General features: G+C 46.5%; 1 protein-coding gene across 2 annotated transcripts in view; it reads left to right on the forward strand.

Annotated features, from left to right (window-relative positions):
• thsd7ba (thrombospondin, type I, domain containing 7Ba) overlaps positions 1-22,627 on the forward strand; it is a 1,218,118-nt gene that overhangs the window by 556,407 nt on the left and 639,084 nt on the right. For both annotated transcript variants that reach the window (XM_085986643.1, XM_085986644.1), the window contains exon 8: positions 13,465-13,668. In XM_085986643.1, the coding sequence (XP_085842769.1) occupies positions 13,465-13,668 (204 nt within the window). The remainder of the gene's footprint in view (positions 1-13,464; positions 13,669-22,627) is intronic.

The raw sequence follows: 22,627 nt of genomic DNA on the forward strand, positions 1-22,627 counted from the left end.
ATGGGGGCAGGGATAATTATCTGAAATTGTTGAACTCGATGTTGAGTCCGACAGTGCCTAATCGAAAGATCCCTGCCCCCATTTTTCATGCTGTATGACTCTGCCAAATCCTATTATTATTTTCTAAGTGCCCTGTTACCACGTCCTTAATACTGTAATAGATTCTAGCATTTTCTCTACTACTGGTGTCAGGCTAATTGATCTGTAGTTCCCCGTTTTCTCTCTCCCTCCTTTCTTAAATAGTGCGGTTACATTTGCCACTTTCCAATCCACGGGAACCATTCCAGAATCAATGGAATTTTGGAAAATGACAACCAATGCATCCACTATCTCTATAGCCAACTCTTTTAAAACCCTAGGATGTAGGCCATCAGGTCCAGGGGATTTATCGGCTTTCAGTCCCATTAATTTCTCCAGTACTTTTTTTTACTAATACTAATTTCTTTCATTTCCTCATTCTCGCTAGACCCTTGGTTCTCTATTATTTCCGGGAAGTTTTTTGCATCTTCTTCCGTGAAGACAGACACACTGGATTTTCTCAGCGGTGTCGGGATGGCAGCGGGATAGCTGGTTGCCAGGTTCTGGTCCCGCTCCCGCTGCAGCCGCTCTGACAAAGGGATTTTCCCTTGTTAGGCTAACTGGCTAATTAACAGGAAGCGGGTCTGCTGATGTAATTTGATGACATGTCATCAGCCAGTTTCCTTAAAGGGACCACGGCCACATTGATTTTGACAGTTGTTCTGTCAGTGTTTTACAGCATTGAGGTGCTGCAAACACTGACAAGCACTGAACAAAGGTGGACCATTGCACCCAGGCTCTCCCATGACTCCCTCCATATGTTTATGGAGGGGGTCACAGCACACAAGGAGGTTCTCTTCCTTTCCAAGGGTGGAAGAGACCTCCCCAAGACACCAACGCAGCCTGGTTGCACATTGCACAGGAGGGCAAAAGCAGGGATGTCGAGAGGAGTCCCTTGCTGCAATGGCGCCAACCTTTCAATGATCTCAGTGGATCACAAAATGTCACTGCAAAGCCACACTCAAACTCACTCTGCTGTACCACTCAACACATCCCCATCACTCTGCCTTCCCTAACCTTCTCCTGCACATCCTTACACCAACTTACCTCCACCCATCCCTCTCTATCTACATTATCACTTCCCCATCTTACTAGCCACCCCTCACACTCACCCTCATCCTACTGCAAGCATGCCAACTAACAACACACAAGGGTAGGCACTTGAGAGGTTTAGCCAATGTCCACGTGAAGTTTCTGGTAATATGTTGTCATACAGTGAAATCTATATTTTCATCACGGCCCCTTATTGGACAGATCTGTGTGCACCTTGAGAAGTGTCTTACTGAATTCCAGTGAATGTTCAGACATAACTCCCTCCGCGCCCCCCCCCCCCCCCCAGCTATAGTGATGAGTGTGTATGGAATGGCTTGGACATTAAAGGGATGCTTTACAGTGCTGTTGTGGGATGGTGTCAACCTGGCGCATCATGTAGCAGCCAGAGTTTACAGCATCAAGTGAAGTTAATCTGGCCATGGTGAAGCCATCGCTGGCCTCCCGGGCAGCAATGTTGTCAGGGGTGGATGCCCTGTGTCCTGTGCATTATCAGGTGATGGTGGAGAAGGTTGGTGTTGTTGTTGGTGCTGCTGCTGTGCCTGGTGATGCTGGTGTTGGGACTGAGTGTGGAAGGATTCAGAGGAGCAAGGTGAGATAGTTTCGAGGGCACCGATGTTGCTGCAATAGATGGCACCTGCAAGTGAGATGACAGAAGCGATCTGTCAATGGTGATAGAGGTTGTTCCAATGAGGTGGCACTGTACATACAGTTGCCTCTAAACACTTGCAAGCTAAAGAAATCTCCATGGGCTGGATTTTCATTGAGGAGGCGGGTAGGAGGCGGGACTACAACATGTAGTCCCACCTCCATCGAGTTCTAGCCAACCCACGCGATTTAGACTTGATTGACCTTGTTGAGCCCACCCAGTGGGCTCAGCAGGCCAATTAAAGGCCACCCGGCAACAGGTGACGTCACAGATTGAAATTTCATCTGTCAAGACCTTTTGACAGATGAAATATCAGCGTTTCACAGCTGTTTGAAGCTGTCAAACACTGACAATCTGTACTCCAGGTTAATTCCTTCCTCTAAGGATGATTTAGAGATCTCCCCAGAACAGAAAACAGAGGCTGCAGATTTTGACAGCTGGCGGCCATTCTGCTTTCTGTGCCGGTGAGGTGAGGGACTCCCGAGACCTGAAGGAAGGAAGGCTGTAAAGGTAAGTAAAGGTTAGTGGAACTTCTTTAAACACTTTACACACACCAAACACACTTACCTCGGTACTCATGCACCCATCACTCACCTGAACACCGAACATCTCGACCCCCTCCAAGCCCTTCATCCTGACGGCCCGCCTCGCTAACTTGGCGTGGTTTGGAGCTGTCGAGAATCCCACATTTCAACAATGAAAATAGGGATTAGGCTAAAAACTGCCTGTTAACTACCTGTTAACAGGCAGTTAATTGGCACTAATCCCCTTCCCGCCTCGGGAAGGTGGGTCCCAGTGCGGGGCGGGTACCCGCCTCCTTTGAAACTGGCATGGAGGTGGGTTGGGGGCGGGATGGGGTCGGGACCCCCGATTTCGGGATTTTAAACCCCCACACGCCTCCAATCCCGCCTCCACGGACCAATGAAAATCCAGCCCTATATATCTTACAAATGCAGTAACCAACAGTTTCTGCACTCTAAAACTGACCATCTGCAACATGGCATCCTTTACACCACTTCTGTAGCTGTCAGCTTATCAGATACATCAGAACAGACTCAACTCATGCCAGAGTGAGCTGGCGTGTTTCCCGAGCAGCGGATAACCCGTGGGGGAGCAGCTAAAATTGGAAGGAAGCCTCAAAATACCATTAAATTGACTCTTGACAAGCCATTTAATGAGCCCAATTGTCTCCTCCGCCGCTTGGTGTCGGGTCAGTTCTCCGCTGACAGACCCGACACCTTGGAGACTCACATGGAGGCAGGTTGACAGCAAGTTTCCTACCTGCTGTCAATCTTTGCTATTTTGACAGCGGATCTGCCTCCAAACCCGCCCTCTGAGCGTCGGCAAAATCCAGCCCAAAGTATTTGTTTAATTTCTCTGCCATTTCCTTATTCCCCATTATAGTTTCTCCTGTCTCAGCCTGTAAGGGACCCACATTTACTTTTGCTGATCTTTTCCTTTTTACATACCTATAGAAGCTTTTACAGTCTGTTTTTATGTCTCTCGCATGTTTACTCTCATATTCTATTTTCCCTTTATTGATCAATTTCCTGGTCCTCCTTTGCTGAATTCTAAACTCCTCCCATTCCTCAGGCTTAGTACTCTTTTTGGCAACATTACAAGCTTCTTCCTTTGATCTAATACGCTCTTTAAATTCTCTTGTTGCCCATGGTTGGACCACTTTTCCTGTGGGGTTTTTGTGCCTTAAAGGAATGTATATTTGTTGTAAATTATGTATTAATTCTTTAAATGCTCGCCATTGTTTGTCTACCGTCATAACTTTTAATGTAGTTTCCCAAGTTAGCCAACTTGGCCCTCATACGTAGGTAGTTTGCTTTGTTCAGATTTAAGATCCTTGTTTTGGATTTAATTAAATCACTTTCAAACTCAATATAAAATTCTATCATATTATGGTCACGCTTCCCTAAAGGCCCCTTTACTACCCACTCTGCTCATTTTTACCCCAAGCTCTACTCTGTTCTAGGGCTTGACATTTCTCTTGCTGCTTTTAAATTTACCCTTTCCCGAATCCTCCCACCCCACCACCCCTTCATTAGCTTAAATCCCTCTTTACTGCCCTAATTATTCAATTCATCAGGATACTGGTCCCACACCAGTTTAAGTGGAGCCCGTCCCATCGGAACAGCTCACTCTTTCCCCAGTACTGGTGCCAGTGCCCCCTGAAGTGAAACCCCTTCCTCCCACACCACTCTTTGAGCCACGCCTTTAAACCTCTAATCTGTTTGTCCGTATGCCAATTTGTGCTTGGCTCAGGTAACAATCCAGAGATTATTACCTTTGAGGTTCTGCTTTTTAATTTGGATCCTTGCTCCTCAAACTCCCTCAGCAGAACCTCATTCCTAGTTCTATCTATGTCGTTGGTTCCTACGTGGACCACAACAACTGGATCCTCCCTCTCCCACTCCAATTTCTTCTCCAGCTGCGAGGAGATATCCTTAACCCTGGCACTGGGCAGGTAACACAGCTGTCGGTACTCCCTGTCACGGCTGCAGATAACAGTATCCATCCTCCTGACTATACTGTCGCCTACCACTACAATTTTCTTTTTACTTCCCCCACTTGAATGGCCTCCTGTACTACGGTGCTATAGTCAGTTTGCCCATCCTCCCTGCAGTCCTTGTTCTCATCCATACAGGCAGCAAGTACCTCGTAGCTGTTGGACAAGGTCAAGGGCTGAGGCTCCTCCATCACTATATCCTGGGTCCCCATGGATGGGTTAGATCTTTAGAGGGAGACTATGATAGAGTGGGGTGTCAAAGCCAAGTGGCCTCCTTGTGTTTTGTTAGTTGGTATGATTGCAGTAGGATGAGGATGAGTGTGAGGGGTGGCTAGTGAGATAGGGAAGTGATAATGTAGATAGAGAGGGATGGGTGGAGGTGCAAGGTAAGTTGGTGTGAATGTGCAGGAGTAGGGTAGGGAAGGCAGAGTGATGGGGATGTGATGAGTGACACAGGATGAAGGTGAGTGTGGCTTTGTACTCACGTTTCCTGATCTAATGAGATCATTGAAAGTTTGCGCCACTGCACCCATGTCCTCCTGATGAGATCCCTGCTTGTGCCCTCCTGTGCAATGTGCAACCAGGCTGTTTTGCTCTCCTGGGGAGGTCTCTTCCACCCATTAGAAGGGAAGAGGGCCTTCCTGTGTGCTCTGACTCCCCCCATAAGCATATGGAGGGAGTCATGGGAGAACCTGGGTGCAGCCCTCTGCCTTTGTGCAGTTATTGCCAAAGTGTTTGCAGCACTCCAATGCTGTAGTGCACGATGTTACATTAACCTTCAAATGTAATGTGGCCATGGCCCCTTTAAAGCTCCCGGCTGAAAATGCATCACGAATGACGTCGCCGGACCTGCACCGTTTAATTGGGCTGGGTAACAAGCTTAATAGGCCAGATTAAGGGAAAGTCATTCTGTGGAGTAGGATGGAGCCAGCAATGGGGTCGTGACCCGCCATGGCCACTGCCCACACCGGACCTGCCCAGGTAGGGAAAATTCTGGCCAGTGAAACAATTCATTCAACCTCCATATCAGTAATATTCTGAAAATGCAGACTTATCAGCTGCAATGAAAAGAAATTATAGACCAAATTCCCAAATTTGATAAATGTTCTGATTTTAATTCCAAACACAATATTTTATTGAATTCTTTGTCAACCAAGGCACCAGCCCTTTGTGCTTTTCTTAAAAGAAGAATGACCAACTTATGCTACCACAGCTTTGTTACATTGCTTTCTTGCCTTATTTTATCTCCACAGGATGGAATTGGATAGATCTGTCTGCAGGATAGACACTTCTGCAGGACATTTATGTAATGTGTATATTTCTTTCTAAAGCATATGGATGACCTGGAATGTGAACACTTTATTGTTGATATTGATGCTTCTGTACATCAGGCAGAAGAATGTTTACTGCTGTGGCATTGGACAAGGATTTGTAGCTTGCTTTTTGGTAGAACACTCATTCACCACTGTTGGCCCAACTACTTGTAGCTCTTATAGCTCTTGCATCATCTGTTTCCTTACCAGATTGGATTGCTGGCTGGCTTCAAGACAGAAAGCAGAGAGTGGGAGTAAAGGGTAGCTATTCACAGTGGCAGAAGGTGGGTAGTGGTATTCCACAAGGATCAGTGCTGGGACCACTGCTGTTCACAATTTACATTAACGATTTAGACTTAGGAATCCAAAACACAATTTTTAAATTTGCAGATGACACCAAATTGGGGCGGGGGGATAGTCAATACTGAGGAGGACTGCAACAAGTTATAGGAGGACATTAATAAACTTGCAGAATGGGCATATAATTGGCAAATGACGTTCTACGCAGATAAATGTGAAGTATTACATTTTGGTAGGAAGAATAGGGAGGTCACCTGTAGGTGGGGTAGAGGAACAAAGGGATCTAGGAGTACAAATACACAAATCACTAAAAGTTGCGACGCAGGATAACAAGGACATAAAAAAAGCAAACCAAGCACTACGGTTTATTTCTAGAGGGATAGAATTGAAAAGTAAGGAAGTTATGCTAAACCTGTATCGAACCTTGGGGCGCGATTTTGCCAGCCCTGGGGAGGCAGGTATGGAGGCAGGACTGCCGGGAAAATGACAGAATCTGGGGGTGGGTGCCCGTTCCCCCCCCCAACCCGCCTCAGTGCCATCTTCCCAGGAGGTGGGTAGCCGACCTCCTCAAGGCGGGAAGGGGATTACAGCCACTTAACTGCCTGTTAACAGGTAGTTAACAGGCAGTTAAGAGGATTATCCCCATTTTTCCAACAGAGACGCGGGCTTCCCGATGTTGGGAAAGCCCGCCAGGGCCACCGAGGCGAGCAGTGGGTCTGCAGGGGTCGGAGGGGTGCAAAAGTGCGATATAAAGCTAAGTGATGGGTGCAAGTGTGGAGAGGTAAGTATGTGAGGTGAGTGAAAAGTGATAGAAAATGTTTACTTACCTTTGTTTCTTCCTGCAGGCTTCAACAGTTGGGGATGCGGAGAATCTTGCATCTCACCGGCAGAGATGACAGATGGCTGCTGCATTCTCCGATGCAACAGTCATCTAACTTCTGCTAAGGAAAGAGGTTTGATGAGTCTTGAATACAAGGGGGGAGAAATTGGGTTGAGCCGCAAACGGGGCGCCAAGCTCGCAAACAGGCTAACGCCGCCATTAACGCCCCAGCTAAATATCGCGGGAGGCGTGGCCAGCGGCGCTAAAGCCACTGAGTGCCCTCTTTAGGCGCTAACTGGTGGCGCAGCCCAACAAATTTCTCCCCCAAGGACTCATCAAACAACATAGAATGTCAGTGTTTGACAGTTTCACAGAGCTGTCAAATGATGACAATTCATCTGTCAAAAATTTTTGACAGATGAAACGTCATACGCTGACATTCTCTGTAACCGACTTCCCCTTAATAGGCCTGCTAAGCCTTTTGGGTGAGCTTAACAAGGTCAATCAAGGGAAAATAGCATGGGTTGGCTACAAGTCGATGGAGGTGGGACAACGACCTGACAAGCAGCAGTCCCGCTTCCAACGCGCCCCCACTGACAAAATCGCCCCCTTGGTTCGACCATACTTAAGAGTACTGCATGCAGTTCTGGTTGCCATATTATATGGACATAAGAATATAAGAAATAGGAGCAGGAGTAGGCCAATCGGCCCCTCGAGCCTGCTCCGCCATTCAATAAGATCATGGCTGATCTGATCCTAACTTCAAACATACTTCCACTCTCCATCCCACCCGAACCCATGTGATCTCCCGGGAGAGGCGAAAAACCAGATAAAAAAACCCAATGGCCAATTTGGGAGAAAAAATCTGGGAAATTCCTCTCCGACCCATCTAGGCGATCGAAACTTGTCCAGGAGATCACGCTGTCCCTGTATTTCCTGCAGTACTTACCTTCTGTAAAAGGTGATCTCCACCCCAGCCAGGAACAGGCCCAATTTACTCTTGAAGGACTCCTAGCTGGCAGCCTGTTCCTGAGGTCTCCACTAATCCCTGTGAATAGAACCATCTCCTGAAATCTAACACAGAATTAGAACACAAGAAGTAGGAGCAGGACCAGGCTACACGGCCCCTGGGCCCGCTCCGCCACCCACAGGGCCATGGCCGATCCGAACCTAGACTCATGTCCAATTTCCTGCCCACTCCCCATAACCCCTAATTCCCTTCTAGGAAACTGTCTATTTCTGTTTTAAATTTATTTAATGATGTAGCTTCCACAGCTTTCTGGGGCAGCAAATTCCACAGACCTACTACCCTCTGAGTGAAGAAGTTTCTCCTCATCTCAGTTTTGAAAGAGCAGCCCCTTATTCTAAGATTATGCCCCCTAGTTCTAGTTTCGCCCATCATTGGGAACATCCTCACCGCATCCACCCGATCAAGCCCCTTCACAATCTTATATGTTTCAATAAGATCGCCTCTCATTCTTCTGAACTCCAATGAGTAGAGTCCCAATCTACTCAACCTCTCCTCATATGTCCATCCCCGGGATTAACCGAGTGAACCTTCTTTGTACTGCCTTGAGAGCAAGTATGCCTTTTCTTAAGTATGGACACCAAAACTGTATGCAGTATTCCAGGTGCGGTCTCACCAATACCTTGTATAACTGCAGCAATCACAGAAACCCCACAGTGCAGATAGAGGCCATTTTGGCCCATCGAGCCTGCACCGACACATATCCCACCCGATCCCCGTAACCCCTACACCAACACATATCCCACCCTATCCCCGTAACCCCACGTATTTAATCCCCCTAACACTAAGGGTCAATTTATCATAGCCAATCAACCTAACTCGCACATCTTTGGACTGTGGGAGGAAACCGGAGCACCCGGAGGAAACCCACGCAAACACGGGGAGAATGTGCAAACTCCACACAGACAGTCGCCCGAGGCCGGATTCGAACCCGGGTCCCTGGTGCTGTGAGGCAACAGTGCTAACCACTATGCCACCGTGCTGCCCATACCTCCCTGTTTTTATATTCTATCCCCCTAGCAATAAAAGCCAACATTCCATTGGCCTTCTTGATCACCTGCTGCACCTGCATACTAACTTTTTGAGTTTCGTGCACCAGGACCCCCAGATCCCTTTGTACTGCCGTACTTTCCAGTTTCTTGCCATTAAGATAATAACTTGCTCGATGATTTTTCCTGCCAAAGTGCATAACCTCACACTTTCCAGTATTGTATTCCATCTGCCAAATCTCTGCCCACTTACTTAGCCTGTCTATGTCCCTTTGCAGGTTTTTTATGTCCTCCTCACTCACTACTTTCCCTCCCATCTTAGTTTCATCTGCAAACTTTGATATGTTACACTCGGTCCCCTCCTCCAAATCATTAATATAGATTGTAAAGAGTTGGGGTCCCAGCACTGACCCCTGCGGAACACCACTAGTTACTGATTGCCAGTCTAAGAATGAACCATTTATCCCAACTCTCTGCTTTCTGTTAGATAACCAATCCTCCACCTATGCCAGAATATTACCCCTAATCCGGTGATTTTTTATCTTGAGCAATAATCTTTTGTGTGGCACCTTGTCAAATGCCTTTTGGAAGTCTAAATACACTACGTCCACTGGTTCCCCTTTATCCACCCTATATGTTACGTCCTCAAAGAACTCAAGCAAATTTGTCAAACATGACTTCCCCTTCATAAAACCATGCTGACTTTGTCCTATTAAATTATGTTTATCCAAATGTTCCGTTACTGTCTCCTTAATAATGGACTCCAAAATTTTACCAACCACAGATGTAAGGCTAACTGGTCTATAATTTGCAGCCTTCTGCCTACTACCCTTTTTAAATAAGGGTGTTACATTAGCAGTTTTCCAATCTGCCAGGACCTTTGCTGAGTCCAGGGAGTTTTGGAAAATTATTACCAATGCATCCACAATCCCTACTGCCACTTCCCTCAAGACCCTAGGATGTAAGCCATCAGGTCCAGGGGATTTATCCGCCTTGAGTCCCATTGTTTTACCGAGTACCACTTCCTTAGTGATTTTAATCATATTTAGCTCCTCCCCCGCTAGAGCCCCCTGTTTGTCCAGTGTTGGGATATTCTTAGTGTCTTCTACCGTAAAGACTGAAACAAAATATTTGTTCAGCGTTTTTGCCATCTCCATGTTTCCCACCATCAATTTCCCGGTCTCATCCTCTAAGGGACCAACATTTACTTTAGCCACCCTTTTTCTTTTTATATAACTATAAAAACTCTTGCTATCTGTTTTTATATTTTTTGCTCATTTACTTTCATAATCTATCTTCCCTTTCTTAATCAATCTTTTAGTTATTTTTTGCTGTCTTTTGAAGACTTCCCAATCTTCTATCTTCCCACTAGATTTGGCTACCTTATATGCCCTTGTTTTTAGTCGGATACTATCCTTAATTACTTTACTTAGCCACGGATGGCTGTCATTTCTTTTACACCCTTTCTTCCTCAGTGGAATATTTATTTTTGAAAGTTGTAAAATAACTCCTTAAATGTACACCACTGCTCATGTACCGTCTTACCCTTTAATCTATTTTCCCAGTCCACTCTAATCAATTCCGCTCTCATACCTTCATAGTCTCCTTTATTCAAGCTCAGTACGCTTGTTTGAGATCCAACCTTCTCACCCTGTAATTGAATATGGAATTCAACCATGTTATGGTCACTCATTCCAAGGGGATCCTTTACTAGGACATTTTTAATTAATCCTGACTCATTACACAGGACTAAATCTAAGGTTGCTTACCCCCTGGTCAGTTCAGTTAGATACTGCTCAAGAAACCCATCCCTAATACACTATGAACTCTTCCTCAAGGCTGCCCTGCCCAATTTGATTTGTCCAGTTAATATGATAGTTAAAATCCCCCATAATTATAGCTGTTCCCTTATTACAAGCCCCAACTATTTCCTGATTAATACTCCGTCCAACAGAGTTGCAACTATTAGGAGGCCTATAGACTATGCCCACTGGTGTTTTTCCCCTTATTATTCCTTATCTCCACCCAAACTGTTTCACTATCGTGATTCTTTGACCCAATATCATTTCTCTGTATTGCAGTGATTCCTTCCTTTATTAACATAGCCACCCCACCTCCCCTTCCTTCCTGCCTGTTCTTCCTGATTGTTAAATACCCTGGTATGTTTAATTCCCAGTCATGGTCACCCTGCAGCCATGTTTCTGTAATGGCCACAAAATCATACCCATATGTAGTTATTTGTGCCATTAACTCGTCTATTTTGTTACGAATGCTACGTGCATTCAGATAAAGAACTTTCAAATATGTTTTGTGACACTTAGTTCCTGCTTTTTCCCCTTTTACTACTTTACCTTTTTTACTCCATACCTTCTGTCCCTTCCTGACACGCTCTGGTTTTTAATTCCCCTACTGCTACCTAGGTCTATGGCCTTCTCCTTTGTCATTTTTATTATTTGCTCTCTAGAAACCTCCCCCCCACCAGTTAGTTTAAAGCCCTCTCTACAGCCCTAGTTATATGATTCGCCAGGACTCTAGTCCCAGCACTGGCCAAGTGAAGTCCGTCCCAACGGAACAGCTCCCTCCTGTCCCAGTACTGATGCCAGTGTCCCAAGAAGCAAAAGCCATTTCTCCCACACCAGTCTTTGAGCCACGCATTTAACTCTTTAATTTTATTTATCCTAGCCAAATTCGCTCGTGGCTCAGGTAATAATCCAGAGATTATTACCCTTGAGGTTCTGTTTTTTAATTTGACCCCTAGCTGCTCATACTCCTTTAACAGAACCTTCTTCCTTGTCCTATCTATGTCATTTGTACCAACATGGACCACGACAACTGGATCCTCCCCCTCCCACTCCAAGTTTCTTTCCAGCCCAGAAGAGATGTACTTAACCCTGGCACCGGGCAGGCAACACAGCCTTCGGTACTCCCGCTCTCGACTGCAGAGAACCCTATCTATCCCCCTAATGATACTATCCCCTACCACTACAACATTTCTTTTTACTCCCCCCTCTTGAATGGCCCCCTGTTCCACGGTGCTGTGGCCAGGTTGCTCATCCCCCTTGCAGTCCCCGCTCCCGCCCTCACAGGGAGTAAGAACCTTGAACCTGTTTGACAAGAGCAAGGGCTGCGGCTCCTTCAACACTACCTCCTGGATCCCTGTACCTGCCTCACTCATAGTCACACCGTCCTGTCCCTGACCACGGACTACATCTGAATTAATTAATTTCATAGGTGTGACTACCTCCTGAAACATAGAGTCCAGGTACTTCTCCCCCTCCCTGATGTGTCGCAGTGTCTGAAGCTCGGTCTCAAGCTCTTTAACACGGAGCCTGAGTTCCTCTAGCAGCAAACACTTATCGCAAATGTAATCACCGTGAGCCTCAATGGGGTCCACCGGCTCCCACATTTTGCAACAGTAACCCATCACCTGTTCACCCATTTCTATGTAATTAATTAAATTTCTTATTATTAGTTATGAAGACCCTCTGCCCCGATAAAGATGATGAATATCACACCACTATTTAATAGGACTTACCAACTTATAAAGGTGTAACAGAGAAGGAAGAGGACCTACCAGCCAGCTGATCACCTACCTCCCTTTTGAGTGCTGCCTGTGGGGCCTGTTAGGTGGAGTCGTCTCGCTGCTCCACTTCCGCAGTGTTGGCTAAGTCTGAGAGTGGGAAACAAAACAGGACAGAAACATCCCCTCACCTCCCACTTGCCCGAACTCTCGCACTTACCAAACTCTCCGTACACTCAACGCCGTCCGCACTCGCGCTGCTGCACTCGGCCCGCCCCTTTTTATATCGGGATTCTACTTCCGGTTTAAACTCCCCAACAGTTTAATTTACTCAAATAAATTAAACTTACTTTATAAAAAGGATATAGAGGCACTGGAGAGGGTGAAGAGAAGATTTACAAGGATGATACCAGAAATGCGAGGGTATACATATCAGGAAAGGATGAACAGGCTGGGTCTATTTTCTCTTGAAAAAAGAAGGCTGAGGGGTGACCTAATAGAGGTCTTTAAAATTATGAAAGGTTTTGATAGAGTGGATACAGAGAGAATGTTTCCACTTGTGGGGAAGAGCATAACTAAAGGCCATCAAAATAAGATAGTCACCAAGAAATCCAATAGGGAATTCAGAAGAAACTTCTTTACCCAAAGAGAGGTGAGAATGTTGAACTCGCTACCACAGGGAGTGGTTGAAGCAAATAGTATAGATGCATTTAAGGGGAGACTAGACAAGCATATGAGGGAAAAGGGAATAGAGGGTTATGCTCATAGATCTAGCTGAGGGAAGACGGGAGGAGGCTCGTGTTGAGCATAAACGCCGGCATGGACTGGTTGGGCCAAATGGCCTGTTTCTGTGCCGTATATCCTACGTAATCCTATGTAAATAATTGACGGTAAATAGTTCATCAATATCTCAACAGCTTTTTCATGTATTTAATTATTTGTGATATTTGTGACTGGTCTAAAACAAAGACAAAAAATGGATTTCAGAAGAGCTCCAATGCACTTTGCCATGTTCAGAGATGATTATGCTTTCATTACCTTTTCACCAAGGCATAATTATATTGCCAAGCCATATGATCTTATTTGTTGAATTGCAGCACCAGTTTGGGTGAATATAATTTATTTCCATTTGTTATTCTAAATAGTGTATTGTGCTTTATCCTTGTTTGCTTCACTAAAATACTGCTAATTCAATTGTAGGTTTTAAGATAAGAAGACGCCATGTAGTTAGAGAGCCCACTGGCAATGCTGGAAGATGTCCACACCTTATAGAAGCCATTCATTGTGAGGAGCCAGTCTGCTATCATTGGCATCTGCTTGAAGAGAGCCTCTGTGTGGCAGAAAATAATCGAACATGTGGGCGAGGTATCTATAACCAAAGGATTTTGTGCAAGAATAATCAAGGTTAGTTGTGTACTAAGTCAGTTCAGATTGAGAATGCTGAAAGTTTACCACACCAGACTGTAGGGTTTTCATTTGTTAATTCTTATGTCTCAAATTTGTTTTTACAGTTCATAAATTTAGACTTAACTTTCGCTTTGGACTCAATGTTGTTTAAATGTTGTTGTTAATGTTTTCTGTCAGTCTCGACTTTATCAGCTTATCTCTGTCTGAATCTTTCTACTTGCTTATCAGTGTCTGTCTGAATGTAAGACAGATTTCCAAAGTAACTTGATTGAAAAGACAGATAAGCGAAACCATGACTTGTTACTTTGGTTAGTCACAAGCCTTGAATTTCCTGTTCAGTGTTAATAAAAACAAATCTGCATAAATTAGATTAAGCATTGATCCAAAGTAACCTTGAATTTAATTTCTGCCCTTTAAGTGGTTACAGAGAAAGCATTGAACAAACAGCAGATTAAATTTAACTTTCAGAATCACCCAATGTTTTTAGGAGGTTAAATGGCCGCTTCCTCAGTCATGGGGATAAAACTGGCTCTGCTTTCCACGCTCCTGTGTACTTCCATGCAGCTTGAGTGACCCAAGGCGTCAGACCGTTTCAATATTTTGAATATGTTGAACCTTGTGCAGGGAGCTTTTAAAAGGGTTGCTTATGAAATTCGAAGCATCCAGCCCTTAAAATTACCACTTCAAGCTAAGTGGCTGCACTTGAATTTTTTTTTCGAAAGGCTGAAAATAATGTTTATGTCTTTGTGATCCTTGTCAAAGAAAGTTGCATAAAGGGGGTAGAAGTTGCAGACAAAAAGGAAGGCAAAGTTGAGTAATGGCAAGGCACAAAATGGAGTCCATGTGGCAAGTGTTGAAGCAGTGCAGCCTCACTGATCTGTTGTTTGATGGCTGACAAAGTTGATGTGCTGGGTCATGAGATGGATGTGAGGAGGCTTATCCTGATTAATACTTCAGAACATCTCCCCACATGACGACAGTGCAGCATATCGAAAAGAGTAGCAGACAGATTGAATGTTGTCTACAGTATCTGTTATACCTGGAAATAGATGCAGGATAGAACACTAACTATTGGTGTCTCAAGATGAAAGTGTTCTAATCCATAAGTCAGCTTGCTAGTGTTTCACAAGAAAAAGCAGCTTTTTTCACTGGGATTGAAGGTTGTCAGTATAAGTCAATCAGATCAGTTGGAGGGGAGGATTGGAAGCTGTCAGAACCAATTCATCCAATGTCACTTTCTCCCATTGATGATTGCACATGAACTTGAGTTAGAAAAGTTTTTAGATGAGCTCGCAGTCAGTCACAAGTGGATTTATTTAGTGCTTGTCCTCTCAGAAATAGGCTGCTAACATGCAACTTTAGAAAAATATTTTTCTCTAAGGAACTTTCTGGGACGTAGCCAAATGTTGCCTTATGTGAAGGTTTATTTTCAATCTGTTTGCAATCTCTTTTTTGGTGATGTTCCCTGGTGGAATGCAAAAGTGCTAGGGTTTGGTGATAAAATTAGGAGTGGGCGTAGAGTGGTGATGAGTTATCCACAGGATCTTACTAAGATGTGCTACTGTGATATGTTACATACAGTGTTACATCAAGTGTACAGCACAGAAACAGACCATTCGGCCTAACTGGTCTATGCCGATGTTTATGCTCCACTTGAGTCTCCTCCCATCCTACTTCACCTAACCCTATCAGCATATCCTTCTATTCCTTTCTCCCTCATATGCTTATCTAGCTTCCCCTTAAATGCATCTATGCATATTTGCCTCAACTACAGATTTTTGGTTTGTTCATGAATGCAGTGCCAGGTTACATTCTTTAGGCCGTCATATACATCATTTTTCTTTAATGATTACTAGTTTAGACTATTGTTTAATTTGCAATCAGTATTTCAGGTCTGTCAATGTAGTTGTGAGCTATACCTAAAATGTTGTTGCAATGATGGTTAAAAGCATTAAGTTATATTTCTCTTATGCCGCAGGGACAGTAAGTGGCATTAATGTATTCTTCTCCTCTTGCTTAGCCTCTTCATTTTATTTTTCTCATTCTCTGTCTTCCTGGCTGTGGAGTTTTCCTGAAGAATAAGAGGCCCCGATTTTCTGCCAGCCGTCGGGCGGCTTTTCAGGCGGCCGGGGGCCGAAAATTGCCGTAAAAGGGGGTCGCGACCCCACACGCCTGATTCCCCGCCCCGTCCGACTTTCGGACCGCCATTTCTCCGCGACCCGCTTCAGTCCCACCCGACGCTGGCGGGACTGGCCGTCGGAACACTAATGAGCAATTATTACCTTGTTTAAGTCGATTTTCAGGGGCCGTTGCGATTTTGGGGCTTTCCCCACATCAAACACGCCTGCGGGGAACCCCGCCGATGAAACCTGGCGTGAAGCTTGCCGGCTTGCTTGCTACCAGCTGCAGGTCATTCGGAAAAACTGCGATTTAAAGGGACAGCACTTGTATGTTGAAGGACCTTGTGGCTGCAGGCTTGGGGCTACTTCTTCAAGGCTTAGGCACAGCTGGGGAAGGTTGGAGCCTCACACACTTCTCCAATGTGATCTCCTGGGAAGCCCCTCTCGCCACCCTCACTCAGCGCTTCCTCAGCGGAGGCATCTACAAGAAGCATGGGATGCCTTTTTTTCCTTCCCTTCTTGCCATTAGAGGATCTCCAGCAGCAGAGGCGGCAGCAGCAGAACCAGGAACAGCATGATGAGCACCAGGAGCACCAGGCTGCTGCTCACTCACCTGAAGCTGCACAGGCCAGAAGGGGCCAGCGCTTGGAAGTGGCTTCAGAGCACCTTGCTGCGCTTTAGGGGGCCATGGGGACCCGTTACTGCACTGGCAGTCCTAATCAGAAGGACTCCCATGAAGATCTGGTTTCTCTGTTCAACAGATGGCCAACGCTCCTCAAGAGATGTCATTCTCTTATGAGCACTCACCATGTTTTCCGTACCCTGGCGAGTTATCGCCTCCATGGAGGTTGCCAACCTTTCCATGGTGATGCGTTCATGCGCCAATGACTCCACAAAGGCTCTGCTCACGGTCGCTATGGACTCCTCCATTCGCTCCACACTCGCAGCGACCCTGGAGACAAAACCTGCCAGAGACTCCTGCATCTGTGCATGGAGTTCCATCACCTCTTCTCTTGCGGATGGACCCAGAGGCAGAGGGTCGACATGCAGCGCAGCTGAGCTGAGCTGGCAGAGTCCTGCGCCCTTCGACGAGGACTCTCCACTGCTGTCCCTGTCTCCAGAATCTGCTGAGGCTCACTTGTGAGCTGTGAAACACCAGGTGACAACACTGCTCTATGTCCCGAAGGTCCCCCCAAGGTGTGAGTGTCTGCGCTGGTGCTGGGTGTGCTTACTTCTGCTGACACTGCGCCCTCAGAGGTTGGAGCTTCCTCTGAGGAGTCTGGCTGCACAGCCTCTTCCTCCTCCACAGTGAGGACGGGGGCTCTGGATGGTACTGTGGGGGAGTAAAGGAAGGAGTTAGAGATGTAATGCCAAGGTTCTTCTGGTGACTCCCAGCGAGTTGGCATCTGCTGACACCTGCATCCATGCAGCATTGGTCTCAGTGGGAGGCCTCTTCCTCCCTGACCTAGGGAAGAGGACCTCCCTGTGGGCCCTAACCCCATCCAATAATGCCTGCAGTGAAGCCTCGTCAAATTTGGAGGCAGCTCGGGGTCTGGCACTGGCCACAGCTGCTGCAGGCTCCTCTGCCATCCTGTATGGTTCGTTTGGAAGCCTTCAGAGGATGCAGTGCTTGCTATGGACCTTGAAAGCACCACGGATGATGACATCATACTGTGGGGCTTTCTGACTAGAAATGGACAATTAGCAAGGCTGCCCACATGCTGGAAATTAATTGGCCACTTGAGGGAAAATTGCGTGGAGCTGGCTGACACTTTTTTGTGTGTCAGAACCCCACATTCGGGGAAAGCCGACCATTTCCCACACAATCCACAAAATCGGGCCCAGAGAAAGCAGCAAATATATATGGAGGTCCCAACATTCATACCAGCAATGAAAGCCCTCAATTAAAATGATAGGCCAGTGACTGAAGGCCAGAGAAGTCTTGAGCTTATTTCTGTTAAGTTAGTTAATAGTCTATGAAATTGAGGCATGACAGGGCACCTCAGTCCCGTGGAATGCACATCTTGTGACATGTGGGAACTCCAGGATGTGTCCCATGTCCTGGACAACTACATGTGCAGGAAGTGTCGTCAGCTGGAGGAACTCGAGCTCCGGGTTTTAGAGCCTTTAAAGAGGAGATGGTTTGGGTACAGTTGAGGTACATTCCCACGAGGGGGAAAGGTAGGGCAACCAAAGCCAGAGCTCCCTGGATGAAGAAAGAGATAGAGAGTAAGATGAAGCAGAAAAAGGGGGCGTTTGACAAATGTCAGGTTGAGAATACAAGTGAGAACCAGGCTGAATATAGAAAGTTCAGAGGGGAAGTGAAAAAGGAAAAAGAGGGGTAAAGTGAGAGTATGAGAATAGACTGGCAGCTAATATAAAAGGGAATCCAAAAGTCTTCCAAAGGCATATAAGTAGTAAATGGGTAGTAAGAGGAGGGGTGGGGCTGATTAGGGACCAAAAAAGAGACCTACACATGGAGGCAGAGGGCTTGGCTGAGGTACTAAATCAGTACTTTGCATCTGTCTTTACCAAGAAAGAAGATGCTGCCAAAGTCATAGTGAAAGAGGAGGTAGCTGAGCTACTGGATGGGCTAAAAATTGATAGAGGAGCTACTAGAAATGCTGGCTGTACTTAAAGTAGATAAGTCACCAGGACCAGATGGGATGCATCCTAGGATGCTGAGGGAAATTAAGGAGGAAATCGCAGAGGTACTGGCCATAATCTTCCAATCCTCCTTAGATACGGGGGTGGTGCCAGAGGACTGGAGAATTGCATATGTTACACCCTTGTTGAAAAAAGTGTGTAAGGATAAACCCAGCAACTTCAGGCCAGTCAGTTTAACCTCAGTGGTGGAGAAGCTTTTAGAAACGATAATCCGGGACAGAATTAACAGTCAGTTGGACAAATGTGGATTAATTAAGGAAAGCCAGCACGGTTTTGTTAAAGGCAAATCGTGTTTAACTAACTTGATTGAGTTTTTTGATGAGGTAACAGAGAGGATTGATGAGGGCAATGCGATTAACACCATTTCAAAATTTGCAAATGACACAAAACGTGGAAGTATAGTGAACAGTGAGGAGGATAGTGATAGACTTCAAGAGGACATAGACAGGCTGGTGGAATGGGCGGACACGTGGCAGATGAAATTTAATGCAGAAAAGTGCGAAGTGATACATTTTGATAGGAAGAACGAGGAGAGGCAAAATAAACTGAAGGGTACTATTCTCAAGGGATTACATGAACAGACAGACCTGGGGGTATATGTGCACAAATTGTTGAAGGTGGCAAGACAGGTTGAGAAAGTGGTTGAAAAAGCATACGGGATCCTGGGCTTCATAAATAGAGGCAGAAGTAGTAAATGGGTAGTAAGGAAGTTATGATGAACCTTTATAAAATACTGGTTCAGCCTCAATTGGAGTATTATGCCCAATTCTGGGCACTGCACTTTAGGAAGGATGTGAAGGCCTGAGCGACGGTGCAGAAAAGATTTACGAGAATGATTCCAGGAATGAGGAACTTTAGTTACGTGGATAGACTGGAGAAGCTGGGGTTGTTCTCCTTAGAGCAGAGAAGGTTGAGAGGAGATTTGATAGAGGTGTTCAAAATCATGAAGAGTCTAGACAGAGTAGATAGAGAGAAACTGTTCCCATTGGCAGAAGGGTCGAGAACCAGAGGACACAGATTTAAGGTGATTGGCAAAAGAACCAAAGGCTACATGAAGAAAAACTTATGATCTGGAATGCACTGCCTGAAAGGGTGGTAGAGGCAGATTCAATCGTGGCTTTCAAAAGGGAATTGGATAAGAACCTGAAGGACAAAATATTTGCTGAGCTACGGGGAAAGGGCGGGGGAGTGCTTTTGCAGGGAGCCGGCACGGGCTCGACGGGCTGAATGGCTGCCTTTTGTGCTGTAACCATTCTATGACACTCTGGGGGGGAAAAATTGGGTTGCTTTGCGTCTCCCATTAACGTCCCAGGGGGGTGCTAATGAGGGGCGCAAAGTCCCTAGCACTTAGGCACCGCACCGCTAACGCCTCCCGCGAAATTCAATGGGAGGTTAGAGGCGGCAGTAGCCGGTAGCGCCCCGCTCGTGCCCCGGCCGCAAACTTCAGTTGCGCCCCCTGAGCTACCCCTGGACGATATGTCCAACAGGGTGGTGTTTTTGCCGCGGTGGTGGCACAAATTAAAGGGCAAGTGCCGGGCGGCCATTTTTTTGGGCCATCTGACAACACCTGCCCCCTTGCGCTTTCTCGTGCTGGGTGCTGGCTGTGATCAATCAGCCCGGCACTCCTCTTGCTAGCCGGGCTGTTTTCCCGGCAACCCGCTCCCCAGTGGTCCAGCAGGCCCCCCGGTGCAGTCTGCGCAAGGCCCTTCTCCTTTAATCAGGGGAGGCCTATTATACCGCGACGCTGTTGCACGTAGCGCCGCAATATTGAATGGCAGCGCCCCAGGAAGGAGGGGGGAGTGCTTCCAGTAGCACCACGCCTCCTGCTTGGAGCGTTACCACTCAATTTATGGCGCAGGGGTGCTAACTAAAAGTAGCACCCCGGCAAAGTTAACGCCCCAAAAGGGTGCGCGACTGAATTTATTCCCCTATGATTCTATGACGTGCTCTGAATTACTGGCACAATGCATACAAGTGGGAGATTGAGAAGCTCCAGCATGTACATGATGGCCCAGAAATTCGGGTCTCCACGGGTGAGTACGCATGGGGTACTCACCCGTAAGCCCAATGGAAGTGCCGGTTTCGTGCATGCACTGCAGATGCGCAGGAAACCGGCACTTCCGTTCCCCTGAAAGAAGGGGTTCAGAGGTGGAACGCGTGCGCAGGAGAGGCAGCGCGTGTGCATCGAACTTACGTTTTTTTTGCAGGTTTTCCCGGGAGGGTAAGTCTCCAGGAGTTACACTTTTAAAAAGCAGGTGCAAGGCCTGCTTTTAACAAGGTAAGTGGTGAATTAATTAAAATTAAAACATTTTTTCCACAGGTTTATTATTTTTAAATACTTTAAAGAAAGGTAAGATTATTTTTAGCCCCGTTAGAAAATGTAATTAATTTTTTCAAAAATTTAAATTATTGTTTAAAATGGTTATTTCATGTAATTTATAGTTTATTTTAAAAATGTGATTTAAAAAAAAAAATTATTTGAAGACTTAGTGATGTTTTGGGGCTCATAGTATTTATAGGTTTGACAGGTCTTCCTGTCAAACTTATGAATGCAGCATTCCCTGCTACCATTGGCTCTCCATGGCCCACGTGATCCCAGGGGACGCATCGAACTAACTGTGCCCCTGGGATATGCAAGCATTGCGCGCCGGCAGTTGGAGGAGGCCCAGGATCGGAATCCCACGCGGGCCCACAGCTCAACGGCCGGCGCGGTAGGTAAGTGCAGGTCGGGGCTTGCACCCGCGGGAAGCCCCCGACCCGAATTTCTGGGCCATTGTGCCACATGAGACTCTGCCAAATGTGAGAGATCTGTCAGGTTTGGTACTTAGGCTTTAGTGGAATACTCCTAATAACATTTCAGAATCTCTGCTAAGTGACTCCACTGCTTGATTCCAGGAAACTTTGTTTGGTGTTTGTACAGTGTGGAAAATACACATAGCTTATCTTCTGTGCTCAATGGAAAATTATTTTAAAAGGACACCGCTCCGTAACCCAACACCCCTGCCGAGCTGTGGTACAATGAGAGCCATATCGCCACCAGAAACATTATTGAGCAGACAATCAGCATGCTCAAGCAACGGTTCCACTGTCTGGACCACTCAGGAGGAGCCCTGCAGTACTCTCTTGAGAGAGTCTCCCTCTTCATAGTTGTATGCTGCATGCTTCAAAACCTGGCAATCCTGAGGACCCAGCCAATGCCACCAGGGATTGGTGCACCACCAGAGGAGGAGGAGGAGGAAGAGAAGGAGGAAGAGGAGGATGAGGATGAGGAGGATGATCAGCAGCAGCACCCAGGCGGGAGGGAGGCCCACAATGCTGCCACTGCAAGGGCCGTCCATCAATGGCTGATAACAAGCTGCTTCTAGGCCCCTATTCAGAAGATGGCTACTGGCATGGAGAACAACATCATGGAAAGCAACCCACAACCCCTATTGCCGGCCAAAGCTGCCATGATTCCAAAGGCCAAACATGTAAATTTTGAATACAACAACTTTTTTATTTAACAAACTCTGTGTGTGTCATTTATTCAGGACAAACAATTAGAAACAAACACAGCAAATCATGAATTAACAGAACTGGTTCTCACAAGCTGGAAAAAAATGCCAGAACAGTAAACAAATGTAATCAGACAAACCTCGACCTTTACTACAAACATTCCCACCATTTATTTAGACCTCCTAGTTTGTCCTTCGAGGGTGATCTCCATCCCCTGCACACTTCCACCCTTCCCACCCTACTGCTCCTCCGTAATGGCGCCCCAGTGGCTGCAGCAAGGCTGGTGGAAGGCTGCTGAATGTCAGATGCAGAGACTACAGATGCCCTTGAAGGACGCCCTCGACCAGCTCTGGGCCTGGAGGTCCTGGCTGCAGACTGCACCAATTCTGCATGGGCGGCAGCAGTCTGGGTTGGCTGTGTTGGAGGCCGTGGCAAGTGCAATGGGAAGTTCCAGTGGTGGGAGCGGGAATGCTGACATCCTGAGAGAGGGCAGCACCTTCCTGCTCAACCGACACACTCCCACGGGGCAGTACCTCAGCATCCGGAGCAATCTGCTCGAGCACAGATTGCTGACCTGCTGTGGCACCATGAGAGCCCCGGGGCAAAGTGGCCGAACCAGCGACGATGGCAGAATTCAGTGCTTGCGTTACATCAATCTGAGACTGCATGAGAGC

Source organism: Somniosus microcephalus, chromosome 4, assembly GCF_052327205.1.
Source record: "Somniosus microcephalus isolate GS21.2 chromosome 4, FLI_Smic_1.0, whole genome shotgun sequence".
Taxonomy (NCBI): Eukaryota; Metazoa; Chordata; class Chondrichthyes; order Squaliformes; family Somniosidae; genus Somniosus; species Somniosus microcephalus.